Source organism: Podarcis raffonei, chromosome 12 (genome assembly GCF_027172205.1).
Source record: "Podarcis raffonei isolate rPodRaf1 chromosome 12, rPodRaf1.pri, whole genome shotgun sequence".
NCBI lineage: Eukaryota > Metazoa > Chordata > Lepidosauria > Squamata > Lacertidae > Podarcis > Podarcis raffonei.
In genome coordinates this window covers 156,937-169,922 of record NC_070613.1, presented here as the reverse complement: position 1 = coordinate 169,922, position 12,986 = coordinate 156,937, and the positions used below count along the sequence as shown (strand labels likewise).

The following is a 12,986-nucleotide window of genomic DNA, read 5'->3' as shown; positions in this document are numbered from 1 at the left end:
TCCTTGCCCTGCTGCTGCCACCCTCCCCTAACCCCGAGGGAATTGGGGGGGGGGGTGCAGGGACAGGCAAGGAGGCCTTGGAGCGTGGGGCTGAGCTCTGCAGTCCCCCCTGAGCTCAGGTGAAGCCCCACGGAGGGAGGCTGTGGGTCAGAGAGCAGGAGGGGAAGGAGACTCACGTCAGGGAAGGGCGATGGCGGCTGCTAGCTCTTCTCCCTCTGCTGCTGCTGTGCCTGAGGCGACTCTTCCTCCTCCTCTTCTTCCTCTTTCCAGCCCCCAAGGGTTAGATCCTGGCTGCGCACATGCGAAGAGGGCCTGGGGGAAGCTGCAGGGCAGAGAAGGAAGTGAGCGGGGGACCCACATGAGATTTGTATTAAATCTGTATCCCGCCCTATCTCAGGGCGGTTCAAAACATAAGACTACAATATAGGAAAAGCAACGTTTTTCTGCCTCTTCCTCGCTCCCCCCCCCGGGGGGGGCAGGTGAATATTATACTGCAGGAGCCCCAGAGACAGTTTTGCACCTCGGCCACCCAGGGAGGGCCACTGGCAGGCAAGTGAGCCCCCTAACCCCCGCCTGGGGCAGGGAAAGGCAAGCAGAGGCCAGACGGCCCTTCAGGTGGGGCGGGCCATTGGGACCCAGCCCCCAGCCCTGCTTCAGCCGACTCTCCACTCGGCCATGGCTGCTTTGCCAAGGAAATGGCTCTCGCCCTGGAGCAGACCAAGCCTCCTCCACGCTGGGCAACATGTTCTTTCCAGCCCCCGCTAAGGGCCCCCCCAGAGGCATCGCCTGGCTCTCCAGCCAGGAGCATCGGAGGGAGGAATCTTGGGGGAAGCCCCCCCAGGGAAGACACCCCCGGAAGGGAAGGAGGCAGTGCTGCGCTTCCAGTGCCCCAGAGGGGAGGCTCACCTGCTTGCGCCAAGGGCTGCGAGGGCGAGCGTGGCGACGTCTGGTGCTGCTGCTGCTGGTGAAGCTGGAGGAGAGAGGGAAGTCAGGAGGGTGCCACAGCCTGGGAGGGTGGGCGTACTGGATCCCTGGGGGAGCTCACCCAGGACCAAGCCCCCTCCGCCAGGGATCCCACACAGGTGAGACCCAAGAATGCTCTGGCCCCGCCCCACCACCCGGGAGACAGAGGAAGCACAGAGCTGGAAGGGATCTCCAGGGGCCATCTAGTCCAACCCCCTGCCGTGTAGGAAGACAATGCTGCTCCCCCCCCCCAAACACTCACCTCATGCATGTAAATGGCGTGCAGACTCATCTCGGCCGAGGCAAACTCTGAGAGCAGCACTGAGCGGCTGAGGGGCCCTGGGCGTGTCTCCGGAGGGGCAACACTGGAGGGCACAGAAAGGCAGGGAGCCATTGGCACGCTGGCTGCAAGAAGCAGGGATTGGGCAGAGGGCAGCCCCCCACCCTCCTCCACCAGCCCCTCTGCAGCCCAGGCCCCAAGGCTCTCCCCACTAAGACCAGGCGGCTCCTTTGCTGACGGCAGAAGGAAGCACCTTGGAGAGAAAGCAGAAAAGCACAGGGAGCGGAAAAGAGACGGGAGAAAAGGAAGAGAGAAATGGGAAACTCAGCGGGCCCCCCAGGGATGAAATCAAGAGGCAGGTGGACAGAGAATGGGGTGGGGAACGGCAGGGGCCCAATGGAGCCCCCCAGGGTCTCTTTCCAGCCCCCCACCGGCTCCCTCCTTCCCTATCTGGGAGTCAGAGCACCGGGGCCAAGCAGTCCTGGGCCTGACCCAGCGCCGCCATCCTTGCGCCCGAGCGCGTGGCCTGGGCCCCAGACCAGCCAGGTCTCCCCTCTGCCTACCTGTCTCCGGGGAGGGTGCTGTCGCTCTGGTAGACGGCGTTCTCGCTCCGCCGGGGCAGCTGCGAGCAGGAGAGGGAGGCCAGGATGCTGGCGGCTGCACCGGCTGTGCTGCCCAGCTGCCCAAAGCGCTGCCTCTCTGCCTGGGACGCCAGACCCCCACTTCCCACTGCCAGGGCAGGGTGGGCCAGGACACTGGCCAGGAGGGCCTCCGGCTGCAGGGAGGGAGAGGCGGTTAGAGGGAGCGCCCGGAGGGGAAAGGGGGCTCAGGACCCCAGAGATGGCTCCCTCCCCCGTCCCCAGGACTCACCACGGTGCAGGGTCCCTCGTCCGACAGGAAGGAGGCGCCCAGGGGGGCCTCGGCCAGGAGGCGCTGGGCAGGGGGCGCGTGGGCCGCATCCTGCTGCACCTTCTCCTTGAGGTGCCCGATGAAGAGGGAGCTCTCGGGGGGAGGCTGCCAGCGCGGGTTGGTGATGGCGAAGTGGACCAGGGAGAGCTCCGTCTTGCCGTTCTCTGCCTGTTGGTAGACGGAGGCCTCTGTCCGGCCCTGGGACAGCCACTGGGGGGGGGGAGAAAGCAAGTCAGGGAGGCTGTGGGCGCAGGGAAGACTCGGGGGGGGGGACACGCAGGGAAGGGGGCGGCTGGGGGATTCAGGAGCAAGAAAAGGAAGGACTTTCTCCCGCAGGAGGCAGGGGGGCACCAACCTGTGTGGACCAAAGGCTCCCAGCCACTTTGGCCAGGCTCTGCCCTCCACGGCTGGAGGCAGCAAATATTTCTGGATCCCAGTTGCTGGAAACGGCAAGAATGGGAGGGGGCTCGTGGGCCTCTAGCTCAGTATGGTCTGACTCTGACTGGCAGCAGGGTGAGTGTGCCCCAGGGGAGGGGGCATCTGCTCTAACCACTGAGCCATGCACCCTCCAAGGGGAAGAAGAATAGGCCCAAGAGGGGAATGGGAGTCTAACAGAACTGCAGCAGAGAAGCCCGGGAGTCCTCTGTTTGGCCCTGGGCATGTCACACTCCCAGCCTCTGTTTCCCTGCCTGTAAAATGGGGCTGCTGTGTGAGACAAGGATTGCCAGTGGGTATCGTGTTATTTATTGCATTTACCTCCCCCCCTTTTCTCCAAGGAGCCTGAGGGGGCACACACACACACACCCCCCGCTTAAAGAACCCTGCGAAGGAGGTGCGGCTGAGAGGCAGGACTGGCCCAAGGTCACCCAGTGAGCTCCATGGCCAAGTGGGGATTGGAACCCTGGGCTCTCTCAGGTGCTAGCCTGGTGCTCTAACCACTATGCCACACTGCCTCTCATTGTGGGGGGGGGGCCTCCATCCAACCCCCTGCAGCACTTCAGAATAATTCCACCCAGAAACAACGAACTGAAATGCCTGTCCCCAAACTGGCCACACTGCCTGGATGCAGGGAAGGCACAGGGTCACACGGCTGTTGGCAAACAGGCCTTAGCGCTTGAAATCTTCCCCCCCCCCGTGAGGATTGCCACCTCCAGCCCCCCCCCCAATACCTGTGGGTTGCCATGGTTGCGGATGTCCAGCTGGGCAAAGGAGCAGATGTCCCCGACCCCAACCACCTCCACCGAGAAGTTGCGGAAGAAGTCGATGATGTCCAGGGCTTTGGCGCGAAGGGCAAAGATGAGCAGGAAGGGGGTCACAATGGGGCTCAGCAGCTCCTCCAGGATGAAGACCTGGGGGCACGGGGGGGTGTCAGCACCAGAGGTCTCCCCTCCCCAAAACCCACCCTGCCATGCGGGATGAGAGGGAGCAGAGGGGCTGCGCTAGGGGCTCCATCCCAGGAGAGCTAAGAAGCAGAGATGCCGGATCCTGCCCCATCCCTCTTCCTAAATGTGCAATGCCTTCTTCCCACTGTAAGCCTGCGGGCAGCACTGCCTCCCACCCTTGCTGGGCACCCAGAGGGGCCTTCTCAGTGGGGGCTGCTCCCAGGCAACTCTGGAACTCCCTGCCAGGGGACGCCAAACAGGCTCCCTCCTCTCTGGCCGTCCTCTGACAGCTGAGACCTCCTGGTTCCAACGGGACTTTGGGAAAGGAGTGGCGCTGTGAGGCCTGTGCTCTTAGCACATAGAATCATGGAATCATAGAGTTGGAAGAGACCACAAGGGCCATCGAGTCCAACCCCCTGCCAAGCAGGAAACACTATCAGAGCACTCCTGACATATGGTTGTCAAGCCTCTGCTTAAAGACCTCCAAAGAAGGAGACTCCACCACACTCCTTGGCAGCAAATTCCACTGTCAAACAGCTCTTACTGTCAGGAAGTTCTTCCTAATGTTTAGGTGGAATCTTCTTTCTTGTAGTTTGGATCCATTGCTCCGTGTCCGCTTCTCTGGAGCAGCAGAAAACAACCTTTCTCCCTCCTCTATGTGACATCCTTTTATATATTTGAACATGGCTATCATATCACCCCTTAACCTCCTCTTCTCCAGGCTAAACATGCCCAGCTCCCTTAGCCGTTCCTCATAAGGCATCGTTTCCAGGCCTTTGACCATTTTGGTTGCCCTCCTCTGGACACGTTCCAGTTTGTCAGTGTCCTTTTAAATCTTAGTTTTCATTATATTAAATTATATTTTAACAATTGCCTTCGGCTTTATGCTTCTCTCTAACGTTTTTGCCTTTATCTAATGTCTTTCACTTTCGCTATCTGTGTAAGTCGCCTTTGAGTCCTTGACTATGAAAAAAACAAAATATTTAAAAATATTAAGAGCAGCTACTGATTGACTGCATGTCAGCTGCTCTGAGCACCTTTCTGGGTGAACAGCAGGCTACAAATCCTCCAGAAATTAAAGACCCCCCCCCCCGGCCCACTCACCGCCTTGTACTGGAAGAGCTGGGCCAGCTCCTCCCGCGTCTCCGCCTTGTGGGCATTGCCCTGCCAGTGGTCAGGCATGTAGTGAATGTGCGCCAGGACGCACTGCAGCAGCTGCTCTGGGCACCACACCAGGTGCTCGTCCGGGATGAAGGACCTGCGGGAGGGGGAGGGGGGTCTCGTCAGCACCTAGGAAGACCGGCCCAAACACCCTCCCCCATGAATTGGGGACATCAAGAGGGGGGTGCCCCACAGGGGAAGATGTCCAGCACCTGGCGAAAGGAGCCTTCCCGCACCCCTCCATGACTTAATCCAGTGCTTCGCCACCAGGATTTGCTGTCTGGGTGGACGTGTGGCGGAAGGTGGAGGTTTGAAGGCAATCTGCCAGGAGGTTGAGCCGGATGACCCTTGAGGGTCCCTTCTGACTTGACCATTCTACAAAATCCTGTTACCCACTGAAAATATGGGGTTGTGCTCACCTAAACAGACCCACTGAAGTGAACAGATGTCACTGTGGTCCATCCATTTCAGTGGGTCTATTCTGAATAAAACTTAGCCAACTACAACCCCTGAAATACCACACGTGTGCTCAACGCAAGAAGAACCTGGGATCTGGTGAGGGATCAGTGCCAGGCGCCCCATTCCGCAGGGCAGAGGAGGCCAGACTGGAGAGAGGCCTGTCTGCTGGAGACCTCCAGCCCAGCAATTTCACGCTGGAGATCCTGCCTGGAGCCGGCCTTGGCTAGGACTCCCCAGGGGTAGGAGGCCTATTACGGGGCTGGGCTTTAATCTCAGGGCAGAAAGCCCCAGAACTCGCTGGGGTTTCCCTTTGAAGCCCAGCCCACACCCGAGACCTCGAGGGGCTCAAACTCCCAGGCTGGCCAAAGGCCACAGGGACCAGGGGAACGGGAGGTGGAGGGCCGCATCAGGGGGGTCTTCCGGCCCTGGCTCTCTGGAGGGCCACATGCGCCCGCCCTCCTGACCCACCTGGCGACGGTGACGATGACCCCCAGGAGGGTGATGGCGGTGAGGATGTGCTGCACGGTGAGGACGTCCTCGTCGTAGACGGTGAGGGAGATGAGGACGGCCAGGAGGGAGCCGGCGAAGAAGCAGACGTTCCTGGCCAGCAGGGCCAGCAGGGGGCTGGCAAAGGAGTTCATGTACTTGGAGGCGGGCTTGTAGCCGCGGCTCAGGCGCGCCTGCAGCTCGTGGTCCAGCTCGTTGAAGTGGCGCAGGTAGAGGCGGCCGAAGAGGGACCAGCGGCGGGCGCCCAGGCTGCCCGGCTCCCTCTTGAGCACCTCCGTGTAGCTGAAGAAGGCGTACAGCACCTGCCACACCAGGATGAAGGGGCAGAGCAGCAGGTTGGCCAGGCCCAGCAGCACCATGCCTCGCCCCAGGCGCCGCGCCAGCTCCAGCCGGGCCCCCGCCCGCTTGTACTGGGGCTGCAGGCTCCACTTGCCCTGGAAGAGGGAGCCCGGCCCCCAGAAGAAGAGCAGCTCCAGGTTGTACTTGAGGCCCTGCGTCAGGAAGACGACCTCGCCCAGCAGGGGCAGGCGGAAGCGTACGGGCAGCAGCGCCTTGTTCACCATGGCCACCAGGTAGTTCTTGAAGCGCAGGACGCGGTGGTGGATGTCCAGCTCGCTCAGCTCCCGCTTGTGGACGCACATCGGCTGCTCCCGCTGCAGAGAGATCAGCCGCGCCTGCACCTCCTGCCAGCTGCAGTTGCACAGCTCGTCCTGCAGGGGGCGCAAGAGAGGGGGTGAGGGACATGCTTGGGGGGGGGAGGAAGAGGACCCCCAGCCCCCACTGTCCCTGGAGACATATATGCTTTCATATATTCTTTTCAGGACCCAGCAGGACACAAATATCTTTATAAGCAGACATTAATCTGCTTATATGACTAGACCTCCCTACAGGCACTCCAGCTTGCTAAAGTGGGGCTTAGGAAGTCATGGCTCCTGCTCAGCTCAGAATTAAACAGGCAGCCGCCGCAGGATCAGGCCCCCCTGCTTCACAAAGGATCTCTGCTTAAGGCCACAGAGGCCACTTAGTCCAACTTCCCTCCCTCAAGGGAGAGCCAAAAATGACACCCTCCCCCCCAAGATCAGCCTACAGAATGAAATCCAGAAGCTGGGAGCCAAAGTTTTGCAGCTCCTGAGGAGCCTCCCCAAAGTCACGCCACTGTCCCTGGGGGAACCCCAAGCTGCTCACTGGGTCTCTGACCATCAGGACCCAAAGAGGGAGAGAGAGGGGGAAACGCTCCTTCACCCCTCAAGTCCTGCCTCCGACTCCTTATTCCACCGACAACATTGCCCCCACGGCAGCAAGGAAACACACACAGACGCTCAAGCACCAGGTGCTTAGGAGCTGTGCCCCTCACAGGAACGGCCCTGTTCAGTCAGGCAGGAGGGCAGACACCCCCCCACACACACACCTTAAGGATTCAGCTATTATTTGGAAGACAGGGACTGTCCCCTTTTGCTATTGGCAGAAATGCAGGCATCCCTTGTTGCAATGAAATTCTCCTTAAGCCGTGGGGCCCAGACATGCAGGAGCGATCTGGGAGGTGGGATGTCAGCAGCCTCTGGGAGCAGCCCAAGGAGAGGGGGGCTCAGCAGACCCACCGGCTGCCTCCTGAGGAACAAGGGGGGTCCTTGCTGCACCCATTGCCCCCTCTGTGCTGGGAGGTTTTTAATGTTAGAGGCTGCTTGCTGGCTGAGGCCTCCTAGTCAGACGGGTGGCCTATAAATCATAAAGTTCTTATTTTTCTTCTTGCTGACTCACTCACCGAGGGGATCTTGAGGGCCTTGGTGTAGAAGGTGCGGATCTCCCAGTAGCCCAAGAGGCTGCAGAGGACTTTCACCAGGCGGTAGACCCAGAAGGTGGCAGCCATCACCAGCAGGAAGATGATCCAGCCGCTGGAACGGATCCTGAGGGAGGGGAGGGGGGGACACCAGGGCCCAATCAGGCTGGCCAGGGGAGGGTCAGCCGAGGACAATGGGAGGGAGACCCAAGCAGGACCCGGGTGCGAGACCAACACTCTCCCCTCAGGCACCGGCAGCAGCATCCTCTGAGGTCCAGGCTGGGGAAAGGCTTAAGGCTGTTGGGGAGGGACTCCTCCCCTCCGAGGGACCTAGGCTGGGTTGCACTAGGCCGCTCCAGATTCATCAACCTGGATTAACTCTGACCCTTTCCTAAGGGTGTGTGTGTGTGTGTGTGTGTGTGTGTGTGTACACATACGTACATACAGGTACATAGAACCATAAAGTTGGAAGGGACCCCCAAGGGCCATCTAGCCCAACCCCCTAGAATGCAAGGGCAGCTGTGTATCTATCTATATATCATAAAAACAAAAAACCCTCAAAGCAGTTGACAAAAAGATACAATAATAAAACCCAAAAAAGCACACAACATGCAAGAGCTAAATCATTAAAACTCACACCACCTTGTCTAAACAGGAACGTTTTCAGCAGGTGCCAAAAGGAACACTGCGAAGGCGTTTGCCTGGAGTCAAGAGGCAGGGAGTTCCATAGCATCTATCTAACTGGACCTCTTCCCGTCCCCCCGGCTGCGAAGGAGGTTTGGGGCTCCCGAGGGCCGACCCCTTCCCCGCAGGAGGGTCTCTTCTCCCCCCCCACTCACCTCTGGGCGCACTGCGGCGTGGGCAGGATGGCATCAGGCAGCGTCACCTTGTTCCTCTCGGGGAGGGCGCCCCCTCCAGGATGAGTGTGATTGACAGGCCGGTTGGCAAAGAGCACGTCGTACTCCACGCAGCAGAAGAGGAAGGTGGTGAAGGTGACCACAAACAGGAACTGCCTGGGGGGAGAGGAGCCAAGTGGGGTCAGGAGAGCCCCCTCTGCCCAGGCCCACCCTCAGCCTGCAGGACTCCCAGGGCGCATCTGGCCCAACCTGCCTGCAATGCATTGTGTTCCCTGGTGGGACCCTTTGCAGCCGCCGTGGGGGCTCCCTCCCACCCCCTGCCCTGCCCAACAGGGAAGGAAGATCCGGAGGAGACCCCTGGGCCCCCCCAGTGTGGACGGAGAAAGGCACCTCCATGCTCCTCCCTGCAGCCTGGAGACCAGAAGACCGAGAGGGAATATGGGGGCTCCCTCCAAAGAGCTGGAGGCTGCTGTGGGGAAGATGACCAGGCTTCTTTCCTGGTGGGCTCTCCTTCCGGGGGGGTTTTCAAGCAGAGCTTGGATCATCTTAAGCCACAAGTCCTGCATTGCAGGGGGCTGGACAAGATGACCCTGGGGGACCCCTCCCAACTCTATGAAGACAGCTCCCAGAGCAAGGGGGGGCAGATGTTCCCCACTCAGGAGCAGCCCTGCCCCAAATGCCCACCAGCTCCCTCCTCCTCCTCCCCCCAGGGCCCAGCAATGAAGCGGGTGCAGAAGGAGGGGGGAGTTTTGGGTACTCACACCAGCTCAAAGATGTCCGAGAGCATCATGCAGGCAAAGCCGTTCTTTTGGTGGAAATGGTAGATGTGCAGGATCTGTTAAGGAAAACCTCTCTGCTACGCCTTGGCTTGAAGACCCCACCCCCCCTGCAGCCACCTGGAAAAGAGGGGGACCAGCACATAGCACCCCCTTCCCCTGGGATTCCAGATGCCTTCTGGGGCCGCTGAGCCCCACATGCTCCTCCAGCCCCACATGTGGAGGGAAATGCGCTTTGCTCGTGCTCAGAGGTGCTCCCTAGCTGCTGGGAAGTCCTTGTAGCATATTCATGCCAGCTCTGGCCCAGCAGCTCTGCAGAGCGGCCTTCCTGAGCGAAAGATGCCCAAGAAGATGCCCTGGAAGGATATTTTGGTGAAGAAGTTGTCCAAGTTCTTGATGTGATGCCAGGAATCTACAAAGGAGGAAAGAGTGAGAAGGGGGGCTTGGCTGAAAGGACCCCCCCGGCTGCCCTCTGCCCTCCCAGGGCCTGGGGAGGGGTACCTTTCAGCCCCTCTGTGACGTGCACCAGCAGCTCCTTCTCGTCCTCAGGGGGAGAGTCTTCCTCTTCGTAGTCGGGGAGGCGATGATAATCGCCATAGTGGCTCCCACTGACCTCCATGGGGTTTGCTGAGCTGCCCGGCTCCCGTCAGACCCTGATTGGGGCACAGGGAGAAGGGGGCAGATTATCACTACTGTTGCACTTCTATCCCACTTTCCCCCTCCAAGGAGCTCCAGGTCACGTGCAGAGTTCTCTGCCTCCCCATTTTGTCCAGTAGGTTGGGCTGAGAGGCAGCGACCGGCCTCCTGAGTCACAAGCGCAGGCTCTCTGATACAAGGCCGTCTCCAGGACACTTGGGGAGGGGCAGCCCCCCATTCCAGCTGGGGGTCGCCAGGGACCACTCTCCACTAGCCAGGATTGGGGCTGTGGTCAGGGAGAGTGGGGAGACTTGGCTGAAGGGGGCAGGGGGTCCCAGGAGGGGGAGGAGGAACAAGGAGGTTTTTAGGTAACCATCAGTAGAAGGCAGGGGGGAGACTTTGGGCCCGTTTCTCCTCCTCTCCCTCATTTTGTTTGTATGCCACTTTTCCATAGTTAAAGCAACATGCCAAGATTTACAGAATCACAAACATTACAAAAGTTATAAATGAGTAAAACACATCAAAAAGTACACAACCAAATTGAAACAATTTCCACATAAATCAAAATAAGATCTAAAAATGCAGATACAAAAATTCAAAGAACCATAGAGCAGTAGAGGTGGAAGGGACCCTAGTTGGACCAGGGTCATCTAGTCCAACCCCCTACAATGCAGGAATCTCCACCAAAGCAGCCATGCCAAGGAAGGAGAATGCTCCGCTTTCCTCTGCCTAGCAGCTCCTACTGTGGCTCTGGATGGTAAGGAAAGGGGGGAACCTGAGAACTGGGGGTGAAACAGCCAAGAGGGAGAAAGGAGCAGATCCAGCGGAAACAAGGGAGCAGGTCTCCCCAAGAAAGAGGCACCCGGCTGGCCTGGGCTTCAGAAGCAAGAGTCCTGGGGAAGGAGGGTTTTGCCAGCTGACAGGCCGGCCAGGAAAGAGAGAGAAGGGTTTATTTACTTCCCGTCCTTCAGCCCAAGGTCCCAGGGTTGCAACGTTAAAAGACAATATTGAAAACAGTTAAACAACTTGCCATCAGATACGGTGGGTCCTAAATCTATACACCTCAAGTGTCAAAGGTGAGGGTGAAAGAGGTGCGTCTCAGCATCCTCCATAAGCTGTAGAGTGGGAAGGAGTCCTTCAGGTGAGGGGCTGCCACAGAGAAGACCCTTTCCTGGGGCCCCTGCTACCCCGAGCCTATGAGGGCGGAGGAACAACCAACCAGGCCCCCTCTGCTGATCTCAGTGCCCAAGAGGGTCCGTAGGGAAGGAGGTGGGTTGGGGCCTGGGCTGGCTGAATCACTGTCCTTGTTCGGCCAGGCTTGGTGTTTGGCAAGGGACAGGGATGAGCAAGCCGGGCGGAGAGGCGGTCTCTTGGGCAGCCTGCTAAGGTGAGAAGCATCTCTCCTATTCTCATGCGGGGCTTGAACATTAACAAAGAAAACAAGGGCACTAAACCATGTCTGCTGAGGGTTTGAGAAACAGGTCCTGGCTTTTCAGGTGAGATGGGGGCGGGGAGAGTAACTTGATCTCTTGGGCTCAGCTGGGCCTGGCATTCCCTTGTTTACTTTTTGCAAAAGACAGGAGAAAGGAGGCAAGGAACTTCCCTGGGTCTGCCTGAGCGCTGGGATGGGGGTCCTTCTTCACAACTCCAGACCAATATCTAGCTTTCCTTCTCACGCAGAGGCTTGCCTGGGCAAAACCTGGCTCTCTCCTTTTATGGCATTTCCAAACAAGCACTGCTGAGTGCGCTCCGCTTGCCAGGGCCTGGATCCAGCCCTCCCTGAGGAAGACCCATTCCCTCTCACACACTACGCACCCGGTCACCTGCAGAGGCCAGGAATGCCCTGGATCCTGTCCATCTGCCTTGCTCCATTTCCTGCCACTCGCTGAGTCACTTCCCAGCCATCCCAAGGCCACCCTCTGACAACCTGGCGTCTTCCAGCTGCTTTGTGCTACAACTCCCACCAGCCCCAGCCGGCACACCTGGGCTGCTCCAGGCGAAGCTCCAGGAGGGCGGCTGCCCCCCCCCCCGCCACTGGACAAAGGAGGGAGAAGAGAGGGCTCCGCTTCATGGTTAGGACAGAGTAAGAAGCTCAAGCAGAGATAAACACAAGTGTGTGTCCCCCACGCCGCACCCCCAAGAGACTCTGCTTGCCCCCTCCTCCAGGGGTACCCCTCTCACTCCTCAGGAAGCTCCCCTGGACCAGGACAGACTCTTGGGCCCCAGGCCCAGCCCTGCCTGCTCCAAGCTGCCACAGACCTGGTGCCGTGCGGCCACAGGATTGTAGCGGTGGGTCACAGTTGGCACCCAAAGCATCTCGGGGCACCAGGTTGAAGAATGCTGAGTTCCGGCTCCTGTCCCCCCTCTGCCCCCCCCCAGCCAAGAGAGCTCCACCTCACCCGCACCCCCAGTTACTGGCAAGAAAGTGGCAGCTCCCCCACCCTCTCCGGGCTCCCTGCCTCCCCGCACACCCTGCCTTTACCGCTGCCCAAGAGAGATCTGCTTGGGGGATCCGCCAGTGTTGATGTCCGGCAGGAAAACCAGCCCTTTCCTGCTGGCCTTGCGAGAGCCCTGAGTCACCCAGGAGACACTCGGATCCCGGGAAGGCGGAGAGGCTCAGGACCAGGGAGGAGAAGCAGGCGGGACCAGGATTCAGCCCCCAGCCGGCCCAAAGGGGGCAGAGAGGGTGGTGGGCTCTCCTCTGCACTGGGGATGGGCTTCTCCCCTACCCCACCATATGGAGGCAGGGCGGGGGGGGGGGAAGTCACCAGGCGAGCTAAAAATACCCAGGGCAGCAAATTCATAAACAACCCCGGGCCGGGTAAACATGCTGTGCAGCTGGCAGGAGGCCACGGGGGGGGGGGGGAGTGCGTGACTGGCAGGCCCTCTGCAGCCCCACTAGGCCTCACAGCCCCCCCAAGAGAGAGAGAGAGAGAGAGAGGCTCCTCCTTGGCAAGGTGCCCTCCTGGGGAAGGCAGGACCTGCTCTGGCTCTGCCCGGAGGCTCTCTTGGCACAGGAGCCCCCCCCCCGGCCACGCTCCGCTCCCAGAACCCCCTCCCCCCCGGCCGGCCTGCTCGCCTCCGAGGGAGAGGGGCCTGACCTGGCTTCCTCCGGCCCTCTCCGCCCTAGGGCTCCTCCCGGGCCGGGCTGCGCTGCTCGGGCTGCCATCTCTGCGCGCGGCCCCAGGAGGCTCTTCCGGGGCTCAGCGGGAGGGGAGCTGGGGGCCCGCCAGAGCAGCAGAGGCGGCGGCGGCGTCTCCTCCCGGGCGGGCCTGGGCC

At 60.1% G+C, this 12,986-nt stretch overlaps 1 protein-coding gene across 2 annotated transcripts; it reads right to left on the bottom strand.

Annotated features, from left to right (window-relative positions):
• Positions 1 to 185: 185 nt before the first annotated feature.
• ATG9B (autophagy related 9B) lies at positions 186 to 12,929 on the bottom strand. 2 transcript variants are annotated; one of them, XM_053409734.1, is made up of 14 exons: positions 12,809 to 12,929; positions 9,573 to 9,724; positions 9,440 to 9,483; positions 9,057 to 9,121; positions 8,278 to 8,451; positions 7,424 to 7,565; positions 5,623 to 6,371; positions 4,639 to 4,792; positions 3,322 to 3,501; positions 2,114 to 2,362; positions 1,807 to 2,018; positions 1,226 to 1,328; positions 907 to 970; positions 186 to 322 (listed from the first exon to the last, which is right to left on the bottom strand). In XM_053409734.1, exons 2-14 carry the CDS (start codon positions 9,688 to 9,690, stop codon positions 201 to 203), a joined length of 2,376 nt encoding a protein of 791 aa, XP_053265709.1. In that variant the 5' UTR covers positions 9,691 to 9,724; positions 12,809 to 12,929; the 3' UTR covers positions 186 to 200. The 2 variants fall into 2 exon arrangements, with proteins under 2 accessions (XP_053265709.1, XP_053265708.1); XM_053409733.1 differs by lacking the exon at positions 12,809 to 12,929 and adding an exon at positions 12,190 to 12,294.
• Positions 12,930 to 12,986: the final 57 nt, after the last annotated feature.

Coding starts and splice junctions, on each gene's coding strand:
- ATG9B (XM_053409734.1), bottom strand. CDS start 9,690: ATGGAGGTCAGTGGGAGCCACTATGGCGATTATCATCGCCTCCCCGAC. Junction 8,452..9,056: donor TCGGACATCTTTGAGCTGGT/GTGAGTACCCAA, acceptor CTCTCCCCCCAG/GCAGTTCCTGTTTGTGGTCA. Junction 971..1,225: donor ACGCCATTTACATGCATGAG/GTGAGTGTTTGG, acceptor TCTCTCCTCCAG/CTTCACCAGCAGCAGCAGCA.